General features: G+C 43.0%; 1 protein-coding gene across 1 annotated transcript in view; it reads right to left on the reverse strand.

The window, feature by feature from the left end:
• The window catches only part of SPATA16 (spermatogenesis associated 16), a 121,193-nt gene that overhangs the window by 38,780 nt on the left and 59,050 nt on the right, over positions 1-23,363 (reverse strand). The window contains exons 5-7 of the mRNA XM_054040820.1: positions 9,459-9,606; positions 4,932-5,078; positions 2,927-3,039 (exon numbers count right to left, since the gene is read on the reverse strand). Of these exons, the coding sequence (XP_053896795.1) occupies positions 2,927-3,039; positions 4,932-5,078; positions 9,459-9,606 (408 nt within the window). The remainder of the gene's footprint in view (positions 1-2,926; positions 3,040-4,931; positions 5,079-9,458; positions 9,607-23,363) is intronic.

Here is a 23,363-nt window from a genome sequence, read left to right on the forward strand (position 1 = left end):
ATCTGGAGCCCTTTTTTAAAAATTGGCTTCACATTAGCTATCCTCCAGTCATCTGGTACAGAGGCTGATTTAAGCAATAGGTTACATACCACAGTTAGTAGTTCTGCAATTTCATATTTGAGTTCCACCAGAACTCTTGGGTGAATACCATCTGGTCCTAGGGGCTTATTATTGTTTGATTTATCAATTTGTTCCAAAACCTCCTCTATTAACAATTTATTCTGGGACAGTTCCTAAGATTTGTTACCTAAAAAGAATGGCTCGTTTTGGACGCAGGTATATTTCCTTAAGGTTTTATATGAAGGTCTTAGAGAAAAGGTGGTAACATTACATACTTCAGAGCAAGTTCTCTGAAAACATCCCCTCAATGTGCAGTGGCAGTCAAAAAAGCTAACAGAATATTAGGAACCATTACAAAAGGACTAGATAATAAGACAGCAAATATAACGCCACTGCATAAATCCATGGTACACCCAGACCTTTAATACTGCATGCAGTTCTTGTCACCCCATCTCAAAAAAGATATATTAGAATTGGAACCAGGGGTTATCCAATGAAATTAATAGGCAGCACATTTAAAACAAACATAAGGAAGTACTTCACATGATGTACAGTCAACCTGTGGAACTCATTACCAGGGAATGCTGTGAAGGGCAAAAGTATAACTGGGTTGAAAAAAGAATTAGATAAATTAATGGAGGATAGGACCATCAATAGCTATTAGCCAAGGTGGTCAGGGATGCAACCCCATACTTTGGGTGTCCTAAGCCTCTGACTGCCAGAAACTGGGACTCTACAACAGAGGATGGATCACTTGATTGCCCTGTTCTGTTCTCTTGGAAGTATCTGGCATTGACCACTGTTGGAAGACAGGATATTGGACTAGATGGACCATTGGTCTGACCCAGTGTGGCCATTTTTATGTTCTAAAACTTGGGGTGAAATCCCGCTCCCATTGAAGTCAATAGGAATTTTGCCGTTAACTTCAAAGGGGCCAGGATTCCATCCTTGGAAACAACAAAGTTGGAGAGTCTAAATAGACTTCAGGATTTTTTTATGCTAAAGATGCACAAGCACATCAGTGACACATAATGTACTTTCTCAAAGTGGTGCCATTTCAAATCAGCCTGCACACCAGTTAGACGGGGATTTGGGTCAGTCAGAGAATGGTCAAGGACAGATGAATTCGAAGAGGCATGCTAACACTGAAAACAAAAAGATACATTTCCTTTGGGATCTGTGCCATGAGACTCCTTCCCCTTCCTCATACTGAACTAATAAGCAAATGTTTTATTAGGGTCCATTTCTGCAAGGTGCTGAGCACTTCACCTCCCACTGAGTTTGTGAGATCAGTTCATTCTTGTCTGTTTACTTATTACCATCAGAGTGAAGAAGATATAGTTTATCCAAGATTTTAGCTAATGTTTTTCACTTGATAGAGGTTGCTAAGTAGCAGTTTTTGTCAACCTCCTACCTACTGTCAGAGAGTAAGAATATTAATTCTGTCATTTGATAAAACACCTGATGAGGAAATGCCTCTGATTTTTCCATGACACAGATACTAGAAAACTGTTATTGCTAAGGAAAAAATGTTAACATTAGCATTTGCAGTCTGTTGAGGAGAGGTTTCTTCCACTTATATTCTGGAGAACAATTTAAGAATTGCTTTAAAATAGTCTAGTCTACAGGCAAATTTCATTTTTGACCTTTTGTGCTAATCAAAAGCCAAAGTGATAAAAAGCTGTGTACATTATAGTAAAAAGTATGGTGTGGAATATGCTAATATATCTACAATATGTCTGTATCAGATTTGAAAGTAATTTCACATACTTCACTATGTAGAGCAAGGGTGGGCAAACTTTTTGGGCCAAGGCCCACATCTGGGTAGGGAAATTGTATGTAAGGCCGGGGCAGAGGGTTGGGGTGTGGGAGGGAGTGTGGGGTGTGGGAGAGGGTGCAGTGTGCAGGAAGGGGCTCAGGGCAAGGGATAGGGGCAGAGGAGGGGTGTGGGCTGTATGAGGGGGTTCAGGGCAGGGAGTTGGTGTGCAGGAGGGGTGCGAGGTGCAGGCAGGGGGCTTAGGGCAGGGAGTTGGGGGGGAGGAGTGCAGGAGGGGTTCGGGCTCCAGCCTGGCGCCGCTTACCTAAAGTGGCTCCAGGGTGGCAGTGGCGCGCACTGGGGCCAGGGCAGGCTCCCTGCCTGCCCTGTCCCCGGCCCTGCGCCGCTCAAGGAAGTGCTATGGCCCCTGGGGAGGAGGGGAGGTGGAGGGCTCCGCATGTGCTGCCCTTGCCGCGCCTCCACGTTCCTCCCCCGAAGCTCCCATTGGCCGCAGTTCCCCATTCCCGGCCAATGGGAGCTGCGGGGGGCGGTGCCTGGAGGCAAGGGCAACGCACGGAGCCCTCTGCCCCCCCCACCCGGGGGCTGCAGGGAAGTGGTGCTGGCTACTTCTGAGAGCGCCACGGGGCCCACGGTGCCACGGGAGGCAATCTCACAGGCCGGATCCAAAGCCCTGAGGGACCGGATCCGGCCCGCAGGCCATAGTTTGCCCACCCCGATGTAGAGGCTAGGCTGGAATTTAATCTAAGGGTGTGTCTACACTACAATAAAACACTCATGGCTGGCCCATATCAGCTGACTCAGACTTGCAGGACTTGGGCTGCGGGGCTATAAAATTGCAGTGTAGACGTCCCGGCTCAGGCTCCTGTTGAAGTCAGCTGAGTGCTTTGCAAACATACATGCATAGTTTGCCACACATCAAAGAACCACTAACTACAAATATTTTCTTGTTTATCAAATTACAGATTCACTTAAATATCTGTCTGAAACAACAGAATAAAAGACATCAACAAAACACATCTTAATAATCACATATACACAAACCTCTAATACTGCATTCACTGCATTCTATAAAGTAGATTCTATACCCACAGTTAATTTGGTGCCTCTGATAAAATCCATTATTGGCAAGATCTTTTTCCCTACGGTCTCCAAGTGTCTTACTGATTCTTCTCTTGTAAGAGGACTAAAAGGAGCTCTGTGTTCTAAGAAATGAAATAGTAAACCTTGATATTGTTTTTGATCATACCAGTGCACCTTTCATACAAGGTATTCTACCGAGGATTTAGCAAGCCATGTGGGCTCAGGGAAGTGAGAAATTGCTGGGAAAAGCCACCCAGACACTCAGCTGGCAGGAGCAGAGAAAGTCAGCTGCAGGAGGGACCTCTGGAAGCTGATGATGTCGCCAGGGCCTGGTTGCTTTATTTTATTCCAGTTTTTAATCTGGTCATTCTCTCCCCTGTGCTGGTTGGATGTTCAATCCAACCCCTTTCCTTCACAGTGTCTATACTTCAGCCTCACTCCCCCTGCCTTTCATGCTCCCTTTCTTCCCTCCTTTTTCCTTACTCCTCTCCACTGTTGAATCTTTTGATCTTTGCACAACAATAATATGACAGAACCACTGGGGCACGGTTGGGTCCCAAATAACTGCATTTGCTCAATATATAAAAACATGCAAGGCCTATCTACGTACACACTGCTGCTCTGGCTGGTTTCTCGTGCTTCTAAAAATATGTGAGCACCACTCAGGGATTACAAACTATTTAAAGGAAAATTACCCTATTCTTAGACACCTGGAGTGGCCAAATTTACTGACCTGCTGAGCCGCATACAATAATCCTAAGAAGTTTGAGAGCTGCAAGACATGCACAACCTATCCTGTGGGGCGGCGCCCGCTGGGGTGAGGGGCTAAAGTCCTTAGGCCCCCCTCCATGCAGGTTAGAAGCCTCTAGTCCCACCACCCAATGCAGGGCAGAAACTCCCCCACATCCAGTCTGGTAGGTGGAAAATAACTGTAAAAGAGCTGCATGCACTCACAAACCAGTCTGGCCACACCTGCCATACACTATATCCTCCCTTCAATGTTCTCTCTACCATCCTTTGTTTCTGTTTAGCTAATCCCCTTCCAACAAAACCTTCCTTCCAAAAAAATTAAAAGATAGAAATAAATCAACCAACCACGAAAAATCATGGCACTGACGTGACCTTTGCCAACCATCACGTTGTTCCTCCCACCCTTTTGTCTGTCTTATCTAATTAGATTGTTAAACTCTTTGACGCAGGGACTGTTTCTTACTCTATGTTTGTACAGTGTCTACCAGGATGGGGGCCCCATTCTTGGCTGGAGTCTCTAGGTACCACCATAATCAAATAAATAATTACATTTAATATTACTTTGCACTCCTACCGTGTTTTCCATTGGAAATATTAATTAATTAGGCCTCACAACACCTCTGTGAGGTGAGTGATTTTTAGCCTCACATTCCATATGGTGAAAATGAGGCACTGCTAGATGAGATGACTGGTCTCCAAAGATTACTGTAACACAAGTGCTTTTTGGACAACTAAAGTTTTCTAAGAGTATCTGAGCACCCCACAATCTTTATTATATTTATCCTTGCTACACCTCTGTGAGGTAGAGCAGTGCTAATAACACATGGGGAACTGCAGCACACAGAAATTAAGCAACTTGTCTAAGGAAGTTTGGGGGAGGAGGGAATTGAACTCACATCTCCTAAGTCCCAGGGTAGCACCATAACTAGGAGGAGACCTCCTTCCTCGCTACAGCCAAGTGAATAATTTAAAGTGAATATCTGCCTGCACTGGCATTTGGCAAACACAGTGACAAATGTCTACATAGACAGGGTGGGGAGGAGGAGAGTGGGGTGTGGTGGAAAGTGGGGAGGAGTGACAATTGCCCTACGTATTCAGGATGGGGATGAAGTGAATGGTTGTCTGGTTGCATAATGGCGTAGACATATCCACTGTGGCCTGCACTTTAGCATAGTCCCTTGATCTGTGCCCCAACCAGTCCTCTGCCTCTACTGGTGACAAACTACATTGCATTCAAACTACTAGGCAAATCAGCAATGCATACCTGAAAAGGATGGCAGCTTTTTACTTGATATCTTTTCCAAGAATTTCCCAACATCTTTGTTTTTGAAACCCAGGGTCAACAAATATTGTTGAGGAGGCAAAGAAGCCCAATCTGCTGTCTGTGGTAAGATGTGAAGTCCATGAGGATCTGGAACAAGACAGTGATAGCATTTTGCACCCTTGCTTTTTCTTGAGGGCTTACGTTAGCTCCTCTCTTGAAAAATCTTAGCCTCCTCACTTGAAAAAGAAAAGTGCTAAAAGAGTACTGCAGTCAAGCGAATTTAACATAAAACACCCACCAAAACAAGTGGCCAGAGAAACCCCTTAAACATGTTCGGTGCCAAGGCATAGGTATAAATAGTTTTTGAAATTCTGAATGTTGATGAATTTTTTTCATTGAAATTTAAAATTTCACCGCAAAAAGGGTAAAAATGTTCATGAAAATTTTGTCTCATTTTTTGACTAGCTCATCAAAAAATTCCTAAATATTTGTTGTTGAAATTTTTAATTTTAACAAAACAAAACCAAAAACCTCAAACACCACCATCCTGCACAAAAAGCAGGATGACATTTTAGTGACAATGTTCACAAAAATTTTATCCTGTTTTCAACCAGCTCTACTTTTAAGATGCCTAGTAATATAGTCAGAGAATGACAAACAGAGAATCTCATTTACTGCTCACCGGCTTACTAGCACATAAATAAAATACAGTGAGCTAGATATTCCTCTTCCCCAGTATTATGCCAATTGCTCTCTATTAACTTTGCTAGAGAAACTACAAAGTTCCACTGATGTGATCTCAGAATGTGTTCTATTTGGTAGAGTCCTTGTTTTACTCATATGCTGTACTCTGAATGTATGCATGTTCTGGATGTGTGCAAATATTTTAAATGAGCTAATTTTGTGCTGTACCATTCCATTCTTTTTATCTCATTTGTATATACAGCGTTTACTTAGCAGGTGGTTAACAGCCAGAAATTATAAATCCCTACCTGCTGAAGTTCTATGTAGCTTTTAATAGGATGCTAGGGGCTTGGAATTGTTGGTTTTAAAAGCCGTACCTATAGTCTAAAAGCTTTCTGCCTCTGATGGATTCAGAAGTTTAAAATAGACTGCATTGTGCATTTGAATTTAAAAATATACCTCCTTTTCTTCCCGTGGATCAAAGGAAAACTTGTGGAGAAATTCAGTATGATACATCCTTACAATAAGTCAAAACTTGAACCAAGATTTGGATGAATGAATGTTACTGAAATTCATGTTTAAGGTTATTTTAACTAACAAGTTAATGAGAAATCTGGTATTTCAAACTGTATTTTCATAGAAGTGGTTTAGTTCACATTTAAAATCCCAGAGATGCGGGGTATAGAACCTCTCACCTGCAGGTCATAAATTCAGACCTGTGCCAATCTGGCAGTGATGGAAAATCATCACTGTGACAGATATGGCAATTTCCTGCAATATCTGTGGGAGATCTTATTGAATTAAGTTTAAATAGCTTTGCAGTCAATTGTATTACAAATGCAAAGTTTATGTATTATTGTGGGATTGTATGTAACTTCTTTAGGGGAGAGACATGGACAATCCAAACCCTGGGAAATTTTATTTGCTTCAACAGACTATTTTAAACAATGTGCCAGACAAGAAGGAACATTCGGGACAAACAAAGTTAAATGGGTCTCCTAGGAAATACCTGGCAGGAGGGAAATGCAAAGTCTCACTTTTGGACGCAATCTTTTGAAGCTACACTCTGAGGAGAGAACCATTGTCTCTGACTGACTACCTATCCCCACTCCCTGAATATCTAAGTTCCAAGCTGTATAAAGGAAAGGCTAACTTCTGTTCTTGTTCTGAGGAAAAGCTGTTAAGAACTTGTAATCACAGAAAACCCCCTGGATGGGGTTTGATCACCCACCAGAGATTTTGTTGCAGTTGGGGGTGATCTCTGGTAAGGTTAGCATGTGTGTAGGTTCTTCCATCGTTTTTTAATATGTTGTCTCTGTCATGCTTTCACCTTAAGAATAACTGCTACTTAGAAAGGCTGTGTGGAAACTTACAACAGTGGGCAATTTCCCTGCAGATACTGGCTGTATAGGCCATCTTGCTTGCTGGGGAACTCACAATGTAGACAGGGGCCTATGCTGGTCAGGAGAGAGAGAGATGCCAGTCTCCACCTCAGAGAGGTGACAGCTGAAGAGCCAGGAGCCTAGAGTGGGTGTCCTTGCTGGTCCACGAGGTGCAATTGCCTTGAACTATGACAGTCACTAGCTGAAAGCTGTTTGATGAACTAAGTGAAATGGCTTGGGGGTCTCAGTCCAGTTCTGAATAGACAAGTCACGAACAACACCGCCACAGTTGGCGCTAGCTGTTACCCTTGTCAGCTACCTCAGCAGAGCATCTAGTGACAGTTAATTTTTCCATCCTGGTCCTAAGTTCTCAGCCTTAGAGGGTGCTCCCTGCAGGTCAGAAATGGGGCATGTTGGTGGAGAAGCTTGGACTGCAGCACCGCCTATGCTTTACCTGTTCTGTGAACATATAAGGGCTGCAAACTCCAGAGTTGTGACTTCAGCATCCTTCAGCATCATTGCAGTCACAAAAGGAAACAAAATAAAACAAGCCATGCTAAATTTTTTACTGTTTTTTAACCTATATTACACAAAAAGTTGCACATGACGAACCCAATTATGATCTCAGATACACAGGACAATTCCCAGAGAAATCAATGAGCCAAATTCTGCTCTCAGTTACACCAGTGTCAAACAGAAGTAACTTCACTGAAGTCTAATGGGTATTATAACCATGCATCTGAGGCCAGAACTGGGTCCATTAGCTTTATTTATAAGCAAAATGCTTGATTAAAATGGTCTATAACCAGGTCCTCTCCCTTTCCCCTCCCCTTTATCTTTTTTTCTTTCCTTGGATATAGTAGTGAAAGAAATTAAAAATTAAGAGTGACATTTTCAGAATGCCTATGTGATTTAGGCACACAAGTCCTATTGACTTTCTAAGCAACTTGTCCTCCTAGGTCACGTAAGGACTTTTGAAAATCCCACCCTCTCTCTATATTGTGGAGATGGGATTCTGTGAGGTATGAGTTTGTCTCCTTTTCAGTCAGGTTCAGGGAGTTTTATATTATACTCCTCTTAATGCCAATACTTTTGTTCCCTGGAAGTTCTCCACAAATTCACATCAGCAAGTAAACAGAAGACAGCTACTTTATAACCTCCATGACAAATAACAAGTTCCTATTTTCTCTATTTAAAAAAACACCACCACACATAAGGATGTTCTTCAACTTGTAAAATCAAGGTGATCTGTCTTTACAGTGACGTTTTTAAAACAAAACATAAAATGAACAAAATAAATGTGCTTAGTTGTGTACAATACTTGCATGACTTTGTTGTTAGTGCTTGGACTTACTAGTCTCTGTTTGTTTTTTTATTAAGGAAGTTTTTAGTGCTCCTGAAAGGTTCCATATTGATTGCCCTGAAGGATGAAGTCGTTATTCACAGAGCTGGTATGTCATAGCAAGTGGTATAGCCATATAGCCCAATCAATAAGTCTCAGCTCTGACCCAGGGCAATACCTCTAGGAATTAAAGAGCATTTCAGTCTTCTGGAGCATTCTGCTAGAACTGCCCACAAAGTGCCAGCTATAGTGTGGGTTCTTGTGATGGGAGCAAATGTCCTCCAGCAATTCGACATACTGAGAAATTTACCTCTCCCTCTGTCTGATCCCCAGTCATCAACACAGAGTGACACCTTAGGGTCTTCTCATAGTCACTACTGCGCCAAGTAACTCAGTTAGCAATGATGACAAGACATACCGTAGCCCATCATCTACTTTCCTTCTGGACTGAGGCCCTTCTCACTGTGATCTAAGAGCTTATCAACTCAGGAAAAGGCTACTTTAACTCGCTCAACCAGCAGGGGACAATGAGGGTCACACAAAAGATTCCCCCGTTCACACCAAAACTCGATGCCCTCCACTGGATCCCCATTCACTTCTGGGTCCTACTCAAGGTCCTGGTTCTGAATGAGGCCAGGCTACCCATTCATGACTGCTGGGAACGATCGATCATTAGTGCCCAGGGTGGGTGAGACCAGTAAGAGGCAGAGGCAGAGCATCATCAGTGGGGGGCTCTTGACTATAGAACTCCTACCAGAGATTAGGGTGAGCCCAAGCCTGACAATCTTCAGAGCACATTGCAAAGCCCAACATACAACAAAAGCTTTGCTGCAATAATGGAAGTCAAAGAATGACGCTTTGAGGCATCATGGGTAAAATTCACCCTTGTGCAGGTTTCAGTACAAAGCTCTTCCTTAAATTGTGTTTGAGGACTTTAGTGCTACATAGGTCATATGTTGGCCCTCTGCTCAGGGGTGAATTTCACCCCAGGTAAGAGTAAGAATTTGCAGGATCAGGCCCCAACCACCCACAAATCAAACTCAATGTCAGCTACAAACACGCAATCCACACAATCCAATAAGGTCCAATGCCACTTGAAGATGTGAAATCCACTCTTACCGGTGTATATGTACTCCACATAATCGGGGTGCTTTTTAGAAAAAGCTTCCTTCATCTTGTCTATTTTGTCAGCCTTTGCTTTTGTTGCAAATGGTGTGTACATAACTGAAAAAGATTCCTCCCTTGTGATGGCTTCTTCAATCATAGCCTAAAAAAAAAGGGAAAGAAATGATACATACTGTGCTGGTAAAAAGTGAACTGCCATTAAAAAAAAAATATGGGAGGGAAAGAAAAATAATTGCCGTCACAGCTGATATTTTCCCCTTTAATAATTGCACAGTCATGCAAAGATAACATATTTTGTTCTTGAATATTAATTAGGGAGAAATTCAAATTAGTTCCAGAAAACATTGCCTATCTCATGCTCAGAAAATTAATTTAATGTAAAAAAAACATTTGTAAACAGTTTTCAGTGCAGTGAGCCTATGTCTTCAATGGGGAAAAAAGTATTAGGTAAACTATCTGCAAGTTAAAAAGACCAAATTGATTCTATGTTCTCTGAAGGTCACATCCTTCACCTGAAGTTTTGTTCATTATTTGGGAGCTGGTTAAACAATACTTTACATTTACATTACCCCTTGGGTTGGCATGAATCAAGTACTCGGGCTGAATGGAATGTTGGCCTTAAATATTAATTCTATACATAGTTTGCATAAAGAGTGAAATTCATGATTGTGCAGAGGGCCAGCACAAGGTGTATGCATCATGTAAACCCTTAAAATAGGGCTAAATGATACATTATGTTGGCCTCCTGAACAGAGGTGAATTTCACCCTAAATGGACTACCAGAATAAAATGAGATCACCCCACCCCACAGCTGAACTGGAGTTAACTGCCAACATAGATCAGAACTAATCTTGCTCAGCATGATTACTGCCCCTGAATAGGGCAGGATTGAACCAGTTTCTGAAACAGCATTGAACACAGACAGCTCATTCTGATTTGCACGTCCTGTTAAATCATGTTCAGCACTGATTCAGCTGCGTCCATTACAGACATACGTTGCATTTTCCCTAATGTCGACAAAGCTTCCATAAAATTGAGAACGCTGTGGGCTGTAGTCCACGAAAGCTTATGCTCTAATAAATTTGTTAGTCTCTAAGGTGCCACAAGTACTCCTGTTCTTCTTTTTGCGGATACAGACTAACACGGCTGTTACTCTGAAACATTTCTTCAGTGTAACATTGTTTATGTGTAATCATTCACCCAACACAAGGTAAGTGGAGACAATCACAAAGAAAAAAGCATAAAGAGACAGATCTCCATATTCCAACAGGGAATAGCCCTCGCATCACACCCTATATTGAAGTGAATCACTGAAAATCTCAGTTTTTGAACTGAGCTTTGAACTGAGCTCTTTTACTGACCGACCAAATGGATCTTACTTCAGTAGTTGAAGTCATTCCTCAGTGATATAAAATTGCCCAGGAAATAATGAGCATATCTGAGCGATGTGCTCAACAGACAATTGTTTCTGCTAGCCTGGAATGGAAGACTGCTGTCACGGAGTCCCCGGGCGATGCTCTGGAACTGCTCCCCACAAAGCCAGTCAGGACTTTGGGGAGCCTCCTCTCCCTCGGAGCAGACCGTCTTCAGGGCAAGAAGCTCACACGTCTTCACCTCCTGGGTCTGACCTTGGAGCATACAGCATATGCCCCTCCGTGCGCTTCCCACAGTGTTTCCGCCCAGGCGGGGTCCTGGGGAAGCCAGAAGTCCTGCACGCACCCCCACTTTGCAGTCAGACTTGACTCTTAGCCAGCCAGTAAAACAGAGGTTTATTAGATGACAGGAACACGGTCTAAAATAGAGCTTGTAGGTACAGCAGTGAACGGGACCCCTCGGCTGGGTCTATTATGGGGTTCAGAGAGCCAGACACCCCAGCTGCACTCCCTTCCCCATTCCCAGCGAGCACCCAACTGGAACCCCCTCCAGCCCCTCCTTCTCTGGGCTTTGTCTCTTTCCAGGGCCAGGAGGTCACCTGATCTCTTTGTTCACCTTCAGCTATTCCCTTGCAGGGGGGAAAGGGCCATGGCCATTTGTTGCCAGGGAGACAGAGTATCAGTGATTTATGCACACTGGCCTTTATCCCTCCACCTAGAGACTTAAGAAATGCATAGGGGAAACTGAGGCACCACACAGTATTCAGAGGAAACATTAAGAACAGTCCCACTTCGTCACAACTGCAATAGGACACGAGCTAAGTATCTGTGTCCTTTTCTATAATGGCCGTAAGCAGGTCCTTTTATATGCATTGTACCAATTTACTTCTAGTAGCAGAATACTGGATCCAGTGGAAAGATCTATTCTCTTTGTAGAATGTGTCTCTCAAATGACTTGTTTGTGGATGTGGTTAAGAGTCAGATGGCTTGCCCTTCATAAACATTTTCAAAAGGAGGCAAAATTCAGAAATAGGCTACTTTATATAGAGAAAACACATGCTCTCAATAGCAAGACAATACCACATATATTGTAATGATACCCACTGCATAAATAAATTGATACAACCACGGAATATATTGTGGACCCAGGAAATTAACTGCATTCAGGCCCAAATCCATCCATCTCCTTTGCTGGCATGGACAGCCCTCACAGCAGCAGAAATGGAGCAGTTTCACTCTGCAGGGAGTCAACCAGGATGCTAGGAATACATGCAAGGAATTGTAACCCCTATGCAATGTAGGCCCAAAGCCATAGAACCAGCCTATGCAATCATGCTTACAACTCTTGGTAGGTAAGGCACAGTCGGGGTGAAAGTAACTGAAAGGACTTATCAGTACGCCCGAGTCCTGAGCGGGGGTGTGGCCTCAATCAAAAGAGGCGTGGCCGCAAAGGGACGAGGTGGGGCCTTTCAAGATTTAAAGGCCCTGGGGCTCTGGCTGTGGCTGGGAGCCCCAGGGCCTTTAAATCACCCTGGAGCTACCAGCTGCAGAGGCGGCTGGGATCCCCGGGGCTCAGGGGTGAATTAAAGGGCCTGGGCTCCAGCCGCCGCAGAGCTCTGGGCCGTTTAAATCACCGCGGGAGCCCTGCTGTTGCTACCCCAGGGCGGCAGGGTTCGGGCGGGGATTTAAAGGGCCCGGTGCTCCTGCCACTGTGGGTTAGTGGTGGCAGGGCTGCAGTTGCAGGAGCATTGGGCCCTTTAAATCTCCGCCCGAGCCCGGCTGCAGGAGCCCCGGGGCTCTGGCAGTGATTTAAAGGGCCAGAGGCTCTGGCCGCTGCGGGGAGCCCCGGGCCCTTTAAAGCGCCGCTGGCGCTCCGGCAGCCGGGCTCGGGTAGCGCTTTAAACGGCCTGGAGCTCCCCGCAGGGACCGGAGCTCCGGGCCCTTTGAATCCCTGCCTCAGCCTGGCTGCTGGAGCTCTGGTGGTGATTTAAAGGGTCTGGGGCTCCCCGCAGCGGCTGGAGCCCTGGGCCCTTTAAATCACCGCTGGAGAAGCCGGTCCAGTCCGGCACGGCGTACCGGCTCTTTCACCTCTGGGCACAGTCTTAAAGGAGTGCAGCTGAGTGGACCTTCTGGTCTGTTTCTCCCAGTTTGTAGGTGTAAGGGCCATATAGACTACTCCTCTCCCTTTTGCCCTGGAGTTCTCCAGGGCCCTGCCACAATACGCAGGCAGTTATTTAGGGTAGCATTTGGGGCTCACTAAGTCCTGTTAGCCTACTCACCTGCCTCCTGCCCACTCATCCATCTCTGCTGGGATGACTTCTAACACTCCAAACCTCTGAGACATGGAAAACAAAACAAAACCCTGCCTTCTTTCACCTTAACTATGGAGTAGGGAAAAGCCGGGATTGAAAATTACCCTGCTCTGCAGTCCAGAATGGACAATATTCAGTCTTGGCCAGTAACAGGTTTAAAATATCTGTTATACCATGAGCCACCAGATGTAGGGACACTAAGGATATGTCTACAAGGCAAAAAAAGACCCATGGCGGCGAGTCTCAGAGCCTGGGTCAAATGACTCGGGCTCGAGGGGCTTGCACAATGGGGCTAAAAACAAAGCAGGTATATATTCACGTTCGGCCGAGAGCCCGGACTCTGAAATTCAGCAGGGTTGGTGGGGAGGGTCTTGGAGCTAAGGCTCCAGCCTGAGCCCGAATGTCTACACTGCTATTTTTAGCTCCACAGTGCGAGCCCAAGTCAGGGCTCTGAGACGCGCTGCTAAGAGGTTGGGGTTTTTTTGCAGCGTAGATGTACCCTGACTGTTTCCTTCTCATGAGATGGGATAATAACATTCACATGATATATATCTACAGTAGCCATGGCTAGCTCTGGCAAGCTGAAAAATAGTAGACCTTAAAATAGCAACACCATGATTTATAGGAAAGCTCTTTCAGATGTTGTACGTTAGTTTTATGAACTCTAATTTGTCTATCACTCTAGGACTTGCAAAACCTGGCTTTAGAGATGAAGAAATATGAAAAATAGCACCAATAAAGTCTTCAAGAGACACATTTTTTAAAAAGCAAAGGCCCAACTATTTGCACACACACAAGCAACACAACTTACAGTTCTAATACAAGTACTCAATGGGGTTGGCATTTTGGTGCCGATATTGGGCACCCATTATTAGCATTTAACCATAAAGCTATAGAAAGCAATTTTCTAATATGTAGTCTAAATGGAATGCATGGGGGCATGCTGCAGTGTAGAGGTTTTATTGGAACTTACTTGCATAACTCACTTTTGGCTTCACCAGCCTTGAGAACAATTCAAAATCATGGCAATAAAACCTTTACACCACCATGTACCCATAAACAGTCTGTGCAGTATGCAAATAGGGACTGGGTCAGAGTGCAAGACGGTAAAATATCGCTCAATGGGGAAAAAACAGTTCCTTAGATTTTGGTCCACACTACTACTGAAAGTCCTATTATAATCCAAGAGCAATTTTTTTCTCCAGCTCCGGAGCCTGCATGTAGCTGCTATTTGTTTTATTAGCCCCTTGGATTTTTATGGGCTAAAATCTTTAAGGCCATAAAAACTTCAGCGCATAAAAACTTTGGAACAGAAAACTTTATGCAGTGGGGTCCCTAAAGATTTCTCGGCTGAAGTCTTTATGCACTGAAGTCCATATGCTCAGGGAGACTTCAGCACAGAAATCTACAGGCATGTTTAGGCACTGAGAATGAGATGCTAGCAACTGTTATTCCCCTTCCCATGTGCACCCAGAGCCCATTCAGTACCCATTCAAGTTAGTGGAAAGACGTCCATTGATTTCACTGGACTTTGGATTGGGACCCCGGAGAACAGGATTGGGAAAGTCATTCTGTTTCCTGCCTTCATGCCTTTTGATGGGCTCTGCAGAGAGGCAGCAGGGAGAGGATGGTGCTAATCGCAGAATCTTCACACTCCTGCATAAGGATGGAGGTGGACACCCTCTAGGTAGGCAGAGACATCTCCCTATGCACTATATAAGGCCGTGGCTGAATTTTCACACATGCCTGACACAAGCGATTTGTGATGACATCTCAACGATGGCATTGGCACTTCTTTGACCCTAGTGGGATTAGAAAAGTGGGTGAGGGGAAACAACACCAAGGAACTCAGAGAAAAAGATGGAAAATTCTGGAACTTCCATGAACACCACGATAAACATCTTCCCTACAGGTCATACTGGATTCCAGTCTTTTGGGACTAATGTTGTTCTACCATGTACAATGCATAGCACGGTGTCCCTGCACAGACAGGTGGGATCCCACTTCCTTTAAAAAGGAGAGAGGAAGGAGTGTGGGATCTCTTGTCCTTTGGTCCAGGCTTGCTATATTTATGTATAAACATATATAAAATGGCCAGGTTATACCTAGAGTTAGAATATAGTCACAATGAATCTGAATGCAATTTTTTTTCTTTATAAAAATTTGAAAGATTTTCAAACATTTCAAACATTCTCCTCCCCAGACCTCCCAGATTTGGGGCAAGTCAAGCTAATAGAGCCTCTATTCTCTCTCATTCAGGGCTTGATGTAGTGCTCCTTGACTCAGCGGGCATTGAATCAGACCCTTGTTGAGCATTGCAAAGAATCAAAAGTACCCTCTTCGGCAGCACATTGAAACATAGGAATTGCTATACTGGATCAGACCAGTCCCTCCAATCTGGTACCATGTCTCCAACAGTGGCCAGTACCCATTGCTTCAGAGCAGGTACAAGAAACTCTTTAACAGGAAGATATGAAATAACTCGCCCACAGGAACATTTTCCTCCTATAATCCATGGCTGACATGCCCTGAAGAATGAGGGTTTATATCTTTTCGAAAACTCTTGTTTTGGAACTGTGTGAAATCACAGTCTGTAGAATAATTATTAGGCAGCAGAGTTTTTAAATTTTCAACCTCAGATATTGAATCACTGATTCATTTTAATCTGAAATAAAAATACCCATAGGGGTATGGAACGGCTGCCGTATGAGGAGAGATTAATAAGATTGGGACTTTTCAGCTTGGAAAAGAGACGACTAAGGGGGAATATGGTAGAGGTCTATAAAATCATGACTGGTGTGGAGAAAGTAAATAAGTAAGTGTTATTTACTCCTTCTCATAACACATGAACTAGGGGTCACCAAATGAAATTAATAGGCAGCAGATTCAAAACAACCAAAAGGAAGCATTTCTTCACACAATTCACAGTCAACCTGTGGAACTCTTTGCCAGAGGATGTTGTGAAGGCCAAGACTATAACAGGGTTCAAAAAAGAACTAGATAAATTCATGGAGGACAGGTCCATCAATGGCTATTAGCCAGGATGGGCAGGGATGGTGTTCCTAGCCTCTGTTTGCCAGAAACTGGGAATGAGCGACAGGGAATGGATCACTTGATGATTATTTCTGTTCATTCCCTCTGGGACACCTGGCATTGGCTACTGTCAGAAGACAGGATACTGGGCTAGATGGACCTTTGGTCTGACCCGTATGGCTGTTCTTATGTTCAACGTTTCCATGGTTTATCAAAGGAATGTTTAAGATTACATTGCTATCATGACAATTAAAAAAAAATAAACTAAAAACATTCCCAAATAAAAAGCTCTGTCTAGACAAAGTCAAGGATTTAAATACATATTCCTTAAACAGAAGGAACACCACATATCCTGTTTATTTCTGACCACCCAACTTCTGTGGAAATATATCAGAGACACCCTATATCGTGTCTACGAATAAGCGGTTTCATAGACCTTTTAATGAAACTTAAATTTTAGCCCAAACAATCTTACATTGCCTCTTTAATAACCTCTAAAATTTTGGCAAGAACTCATAAAATGACCAGGTAGATTTACAAGAAACAAAGCTTTCCTATGCCAACTTTTCATGGCAGCTGATATAACCACTTTTCTTTAATGAAGCTTTTGCCATTTTGCCTCTCTCCTAACAGACACGGGAGAAGAAAAATTACAGCACGGCTGCAAATTCTTCATAATGGTGACAGAAGCTTTTGTGGCTACCCTCCCTAACCTTAAAGTGCAGAAAGGTTTAATTTGGAAAATCCAATTATCTTGACATCTAGAGTAGCTAAAAATTTAGACATCTTCCTAGAGCCTTATTGCGGGGCTGCAGTGCATGCTCAGCCACTGTCACATATACATTGATGTTTTTATTGACGATTTTTATGAATGTAATGATATCAGGCAGGGCAAAGCTGAGAGCCTCCTCTACAAATGGTTACTGCTCGGATGCCGGAATGTTACACTTAGAAATATGGGAACACTACAATGGAACCTACACACTGTCCTCTAGATTTTTCCTAATATGAGGGAATATTTGGTAGCTCTGCACTAAGTCTGTCAGTGCTGCAATATGACTATCTTCTTATTGTTGTGTTCTTCTTACGTTATTTTCACTTTTCTGGGGGGAAAATAGGTAGCATGTTCTTTTCCCCAATCTGTTTATGCGATGAAAAATCATATATTGTACCGTAGATGAGAACTTTCTGCTTATCTGCCATGTAATACCTCCTCATTAACCTCATTAACGTATGTTACATCAAATGTCAGCTTATTTAGGTTCTTAAGTTATTAATGTATTTAAGTCGCTACCAGTTTTTTTATGTGCGGTATATTTTTAAAACCAGCTTTGCAGAGCAGCATAAAAATACATCTGTGTATTCTGCTGAGTTCTAAAAGGTGGAAGCAGAAATGCTTAAGATGGTTACTTTATGGTTCAAGATGTATTAGATATTTCCATAACTATCATTTTATGTTTTGGGGAAGAGGATCTAGGCTTTACATCCTTCTGTAGAGATCCCTACTCATTAAAAAAAGTGGGTGGCAGGGAAAGGGAGAAGTCTAGGCTGTTACTGAAATTCCCTGAATACATTGTTACCAGTTAGGGAAAGCAATCAGCAAGTTATCTACACATGTCTACAAAAGCTCACCCCCAAATCCCACAGAACATGCAGGAATGATGGCATTGGAAGTGCTCATATATTATGTAACACGTTTACAAGCAAATCATGAGTGACGTCAACTGTGGATGAGAGACTGAATCTGTCCTTTGTGCCCCAGGATAGGAGTCCCAGTGATGAATTTTATTCAGAATTTCTCTTAGTTGTGGGTTGGGGGGAGAATCAAGCCAATGAGAAGGAATTATCTGGCATAATGAATGAGGCATAGCTAAATTTGTAATGGGCTAACAGGGGGAAAGTAGTTGCTAAAATCTATAATTCAAAGACCAACTCACTTGGAAATTCAGCGCAACACCAATGCAAAATAGGGTAGTCCACTGAATTGGTGCCCCCACATATTTGTGGGGAATAATGAAGTTGGCCCAAAAAGCTTTTAACCAACATTGCTAAATGTTTACCCTTTCTTTATAAACAAAGAGATTGTTTTGATAGTGAGCAGGAGTAGAATTCCAGCAGCTGAAAAGGAGAATTTAACGTGACTTTGTCCCTGTACAACCGAACTTTCCTTCTAGCACCCGCTCAAAAGACCTACAGTTGTGGACCTTTGTTGCCGTCAGTGCCTTGGGAAGGTGGCTGATATTTGAATGCTCTGCCCATTGTTAGGTTTCTCCAGTGATATAGGCAAGGAATTATAAACTGCAGAAGTTTTAAATAGCTTGGTCTCAGAAAGAGAGGACAGTCTCACACCACATGGGTGGAACCAAAGGCTCAGCATCATTCAGTACGTGTACAATCACACCTAGAGGCTAAAATCTACACAAAGGAGTCTGAAGCCACCAACTGACTCCTCAATGTGTTCATTGACTCATAGATTTTAAGGTCAGACGTGACCATCATGATCATCTAGTCCAGTGGTTCTCAAACTTGTTCCGCCATTTGTGCAGGGAAAGCCCCTGGCGGGCCGGGCTGGTTTACCTGCCGCGTCCGCAGGTTTGGCCGATTGTGGTTCCCAGTGGCCATGGTTGCTGTTCCAGGCCAATGGGAGCTGCTGGAAGCGGCACAGGCCAAGGGACTTACTGGCCGCCGCTTCCAGCAGCTTCCATTAGCCTGGAGCAGTGAACCGTGGCCACTGGGAGCCACGATCGGGCGAACCTGCGGACGCGGCAGGTAAACAAACTGGCCCGCCCGCCAGGGGCTTTCCCTGCACAAGCGGCGGAACAAGTTTGGGAACCATTATTCTAGTCTGACCTCCTGCACATCGCAGGCCACAGAACCTCATCCACCCCCTCCTGTAATAGACCCCAACCTCTGGATGAGTTATCCTCAAATCATGATTTAAGGACTTCAAGTTACAAAGAATCCACAATTTACACTAGTTTAAACTTGCAAGTGACCTGTGCCCATGCTGCAGAGAAGGCAAAAAAGCTCCAGGGTCTCTGCCAATCTGACCTGAGGGAAAATTCGTTCCTGACCCCAATTATGGTGATCAGTTGGACCCTGACCATTTCTGCAAAACCCAACAGCCAGACACCAGGAAAATAATTCTCTGTAATAACTGAGAGCCCTCCCGATCTATTGTCCCATTATCGGATATTGGAGATATTTGCTGCTAGCAGTCGCAGATCAGCTACATGCCATTGTAGGCAGTCTCATCTTACCATCTTCTCCATAAATTTATCGAGCTCCGTCTTGAAGCCAATTAAGTTTTTAACCTCCACTGCTCCCCTTGGAAGGCTGTTCCAGAACTTCACTCCCCCGATGGTTAGAAACCTTTGTCTAATTTCAAGCCTAAACTTGTTGATGGCTAGTCTATATTCATTTGTTCTTGTGTCAACATTGGTGCTTAACTTAATTAACTCCTCTCCCGCCCTGGTATTTATCCCTCTGATTTATTTATGAGAGCAATCTTATCACCTGTCACCCTTTGTCTGGTTCGGCTACATAAGCCAAGTTCTTTGAGTCTCCTCCCATTCCCAGAGGTTTTCCATTTCTCTGATCATCCTAGTAGCCCTTCTCTGTACCTGTTCCAGTTTGAATTAATCTTTCTTAAAAATGGGACACAGTATTCCAGATGAGGTCTTACAAGTGCCTTGTATAATGGCACTAACATCTACTGGAAATACCTCTCCTGATGCATTTTAGGATCGCATTAGCCTTTTTCACAACCCCATCACATTGGCGGCTCATCCTGTGATCAACTAATACATCCAGATCTTTTCCCTCCACTGTCACTTCCAACTGATACATCCCTAGCTTATAACAAAAATTCTTCTTGTTAGTCCCTAAGAGCATGACCTTGCACTATTCAATTTCATCCCATTTCTATTACTCCAATTTCAAGGTCATCCAGATCTTCTTATATGATATTCCGGTCCTCCTTTGTAGAGGCAATACCTCCCATCTTTGTGTCAGCTGCAAATTTTATTAGTGCACACACACTTTGTGTGTCAAGGTCATTAATAAAAATGTTAAATAAGATTGGTCCCGAGACTGATCCCTGAGGAACTTCACAAGTAATCTCCCTCCAGCCTGACAGTTCACCTTTCAGTATGACCTGGTCTCCTAACCTAACCAGTTCCTTTCAGTTTTCATCTTAGTCCCCATATTCTCAAATTTAACTAATAGTTTTCCATGTGGAACTCTATCAAATGCCTTACTGAAATCCAGTTAGATTATATTTGCATTTCCTTTGTCTGAACAATCAGTTATCTTTTCAAAGAAAGAGAAGAGGCTGGTCTGGCATGATCTATCTTTTTAAAACAATGTTGTATTTTATCCCAATTACTGTTTACTTCTATGTCCTTAACTACATTCTCTTTCAAAATTTGTTCAATTGTACAACTGAGGTTAAACTTACAGGCCTGTGGTTTCCCAAATCACTTTTCCCCCCTTTTCTTAAAAATAGGTACTATATTGGCAATCCTCCAGTCATAGATCTACTCCTGAGTTTACAGGTTCATTAAAAATCCTTGCTATTGAACTTGCAATTTCATGTGCCAGTTCCTTTAATATTCTTGAATGGAGATTATCCAGGCCCTCTGATTTAGTCCCATTAAACTGTTAGAGTTTGACTTCCACCTCAGTTGTGGTAATTTCTACTTCCATATACTCCCAGACTCCTAATTACTCTAATTAAAAACCGAGGCAAAGTATTTGTTTAGGTGTTGGGCCATGCCTAGATTATCTTTTATCTCCACCTCATCCTCAGTGTTTAGCAGTCCCATTTCTTCTTTCCTTGTTTTCTTTTTATTTATATGGCTATAGAACCTTTTACTATTGGTTTTAATTTCTCTTGCAAGGTCCAACTCTGCTTGGCTTTTGGCAGTTCTCCCCTTTTCCCTAAACTTTCTGATCTCCAAGAGGTAGCTTTCCTTGCTGATCCATGCCATCTTCCATTTCTTGTAGGCTTTCTGCTTTCTCATAATCACATGTTTGAGATGCTTGCTCATCCAGCTTGGTCTGGAACCCTTACCTATGAAATTTCCCCCTTACTTGGGATGCAGGCTTCAGATAGTTTCTGCAATTTTGGCTTAAAGTAATTCCAAGCTTCTTCCACATTCAGATCCTGGAGTTCTTCAGTCCAGTCCACTTCCCCTTTGAAATCAAGAATCCTAGTTGCAGATCTATTTTTGTTTATCCTTCCATTTAGTTTAAACTAAATTAGCTCATGATCACGCAAACCAAGGTTGTCCCCTTACAACTAGTTCTTTGATGAGCTCCTCACCAGTACGAAATCTAAAATGGCATCACCTCTTGTAGATTTGGAGAGCATTCGGTGAAGAAATCTGTCAGCTATCACATCCAGGAAAATCTGGACCCTAGTATTATTTGTAGCACTTGTCCTCCAGTCTCAAAATATGGGGGAATGTGAAGTGACACAGCGGAAATACCCCTTGAAGGGGACATGGAATGCTTATTTCTGGAATTTTCCAGTGGCCTTAACAGGAAAAATAGAAGCTGACATGAAAGCAATGCAAAAAGCTAACGCTCACTGAAGGAGACATCAGTCCTACTTCCCAGCACACAGTTCCATGCCCTTTGGGAGCCAGATCCAAACATGAGACGCTTAATCAGTCAGTGACAGACTGAGACAGACATGGTCTGCCTACGAACAGGATGACGTTATTGGGTTTCAGAGATGCATCAACTAACATGACTGGGCCAGTGCAATGGCAGATCGCATTTTATGTAAGTGAAGAGCTGCTGATCTAGTGGCCACGCAACTTGACTATATGTAGAATTAAGGCATGTTTTTGAAATCTACCAACTGTTTACTCCCTTCTAAGAGACTTCATCTAAAGCTCTGTGTGGTATCCCCCCCTAGAATAAGAGCAGATGTCCAAGTGGAAAGTCATGTGGCAGTTAATACTTCTAGGAACTGCACAGGTTTTGCTTCATCTCCTTTCAGAGAGGAGGTGGTATGCAGTGATGGGGGGAAACAGGATAATGGATGCATAACTCCTGAAGAAGACCTGCAGCCTGGGAGGGAGGTGAGGCTGGGTTTTCCTGACATTTCCTTGGCAGCCTCCTGGATGGGTCTAGATTCCCCCATGAATCTTCAAGCTCTTTTCCCTCTGCAGTCTAGTAAACCCATCCCCTAAGCAGAGTATGAGTTCAGGATTCTACTCCTGGCATTTTCATATTATTTTTGTTCCCTCCTGCATTTTTAAAAATGATATGGACCTTCTGTTACCCAACCAGATTGCTCTCTTTTTACACCTCATTTTTACAACATGATTTATGGGTCTTCATTAATGGTTAAAATTTTTATTGGGTTTTGTATTGTGCTTTATATTGGGATTTCAATAGCTATTGACTATGACCAAGATATGTATTGTCTATTACTTTAAACTGAAATATTGGTTAAATAAATCCATCCCTTCTGAAATTAGAGATAATTAAACCATTTGTTTTAATAAGAGCGACATTCAAAGTGTTAACTTCTCAATGGATGAAAAAATTGGTATGATTCAACCAGCAATGACCCTGCCATTAATTATCTGATATTAAAAAAATATTACTAAGTAGAAATCATGTGGAAGGGAGGAAAATTAATAAAGGGAAACGACTGTGTGGAAAAAATAATTTAAAAATAACCTGGCTAGATACACACAGAAGGCTGCCTGAATGAAGATACTAATAACAACTACAGCAACAAAACGTCTTTAAAATAGCATCAGACATGATATTAACTCACTGCTATTTTATGGAACAGTGAAAAATTCAAGTACAAGTGATTGGTGCAATCTCATAAGCAAAGGGACAAAATATTACAGAAACTCCAACTGTGATTAGGATTCTGATGGCAATGGGGTTGTACAAACACTTCCTCAGTGAGGAAGGATGGTCAAGTGGTTAGTGCAGTAGCCTAGGCTGATGCAGACCTAGTTTCAATTCCTGCTTTGCCACAACTACCCTGTGTGATCTTGCACAAGTCACTTGGTCTCTCTCTGACTCAGTTTCCCCATCTGCAAAATGGCAATAATAGAAATTCCATACCTCATAGGTGTACTGGGAAGAAAAATATATTAAAGGTTGGGAGGTGCTCAAATACTCTAATGATGGAAGCACATACTAAT

The sequence above is a fragment of the Malaclemys terrapin genome, chromosome 9, assembly GCF_027887155.1.
Source record: "Malaclemys terrapin pileata isolate rMalTer1 chromosome 9, rMalTer1.hap1, whole genome shotgun sequence".
NCBI lineage: Eukaryota > Metazoa > Chordata > Testudines > Emydidae > Malaclemys > Malaclemys terrapin.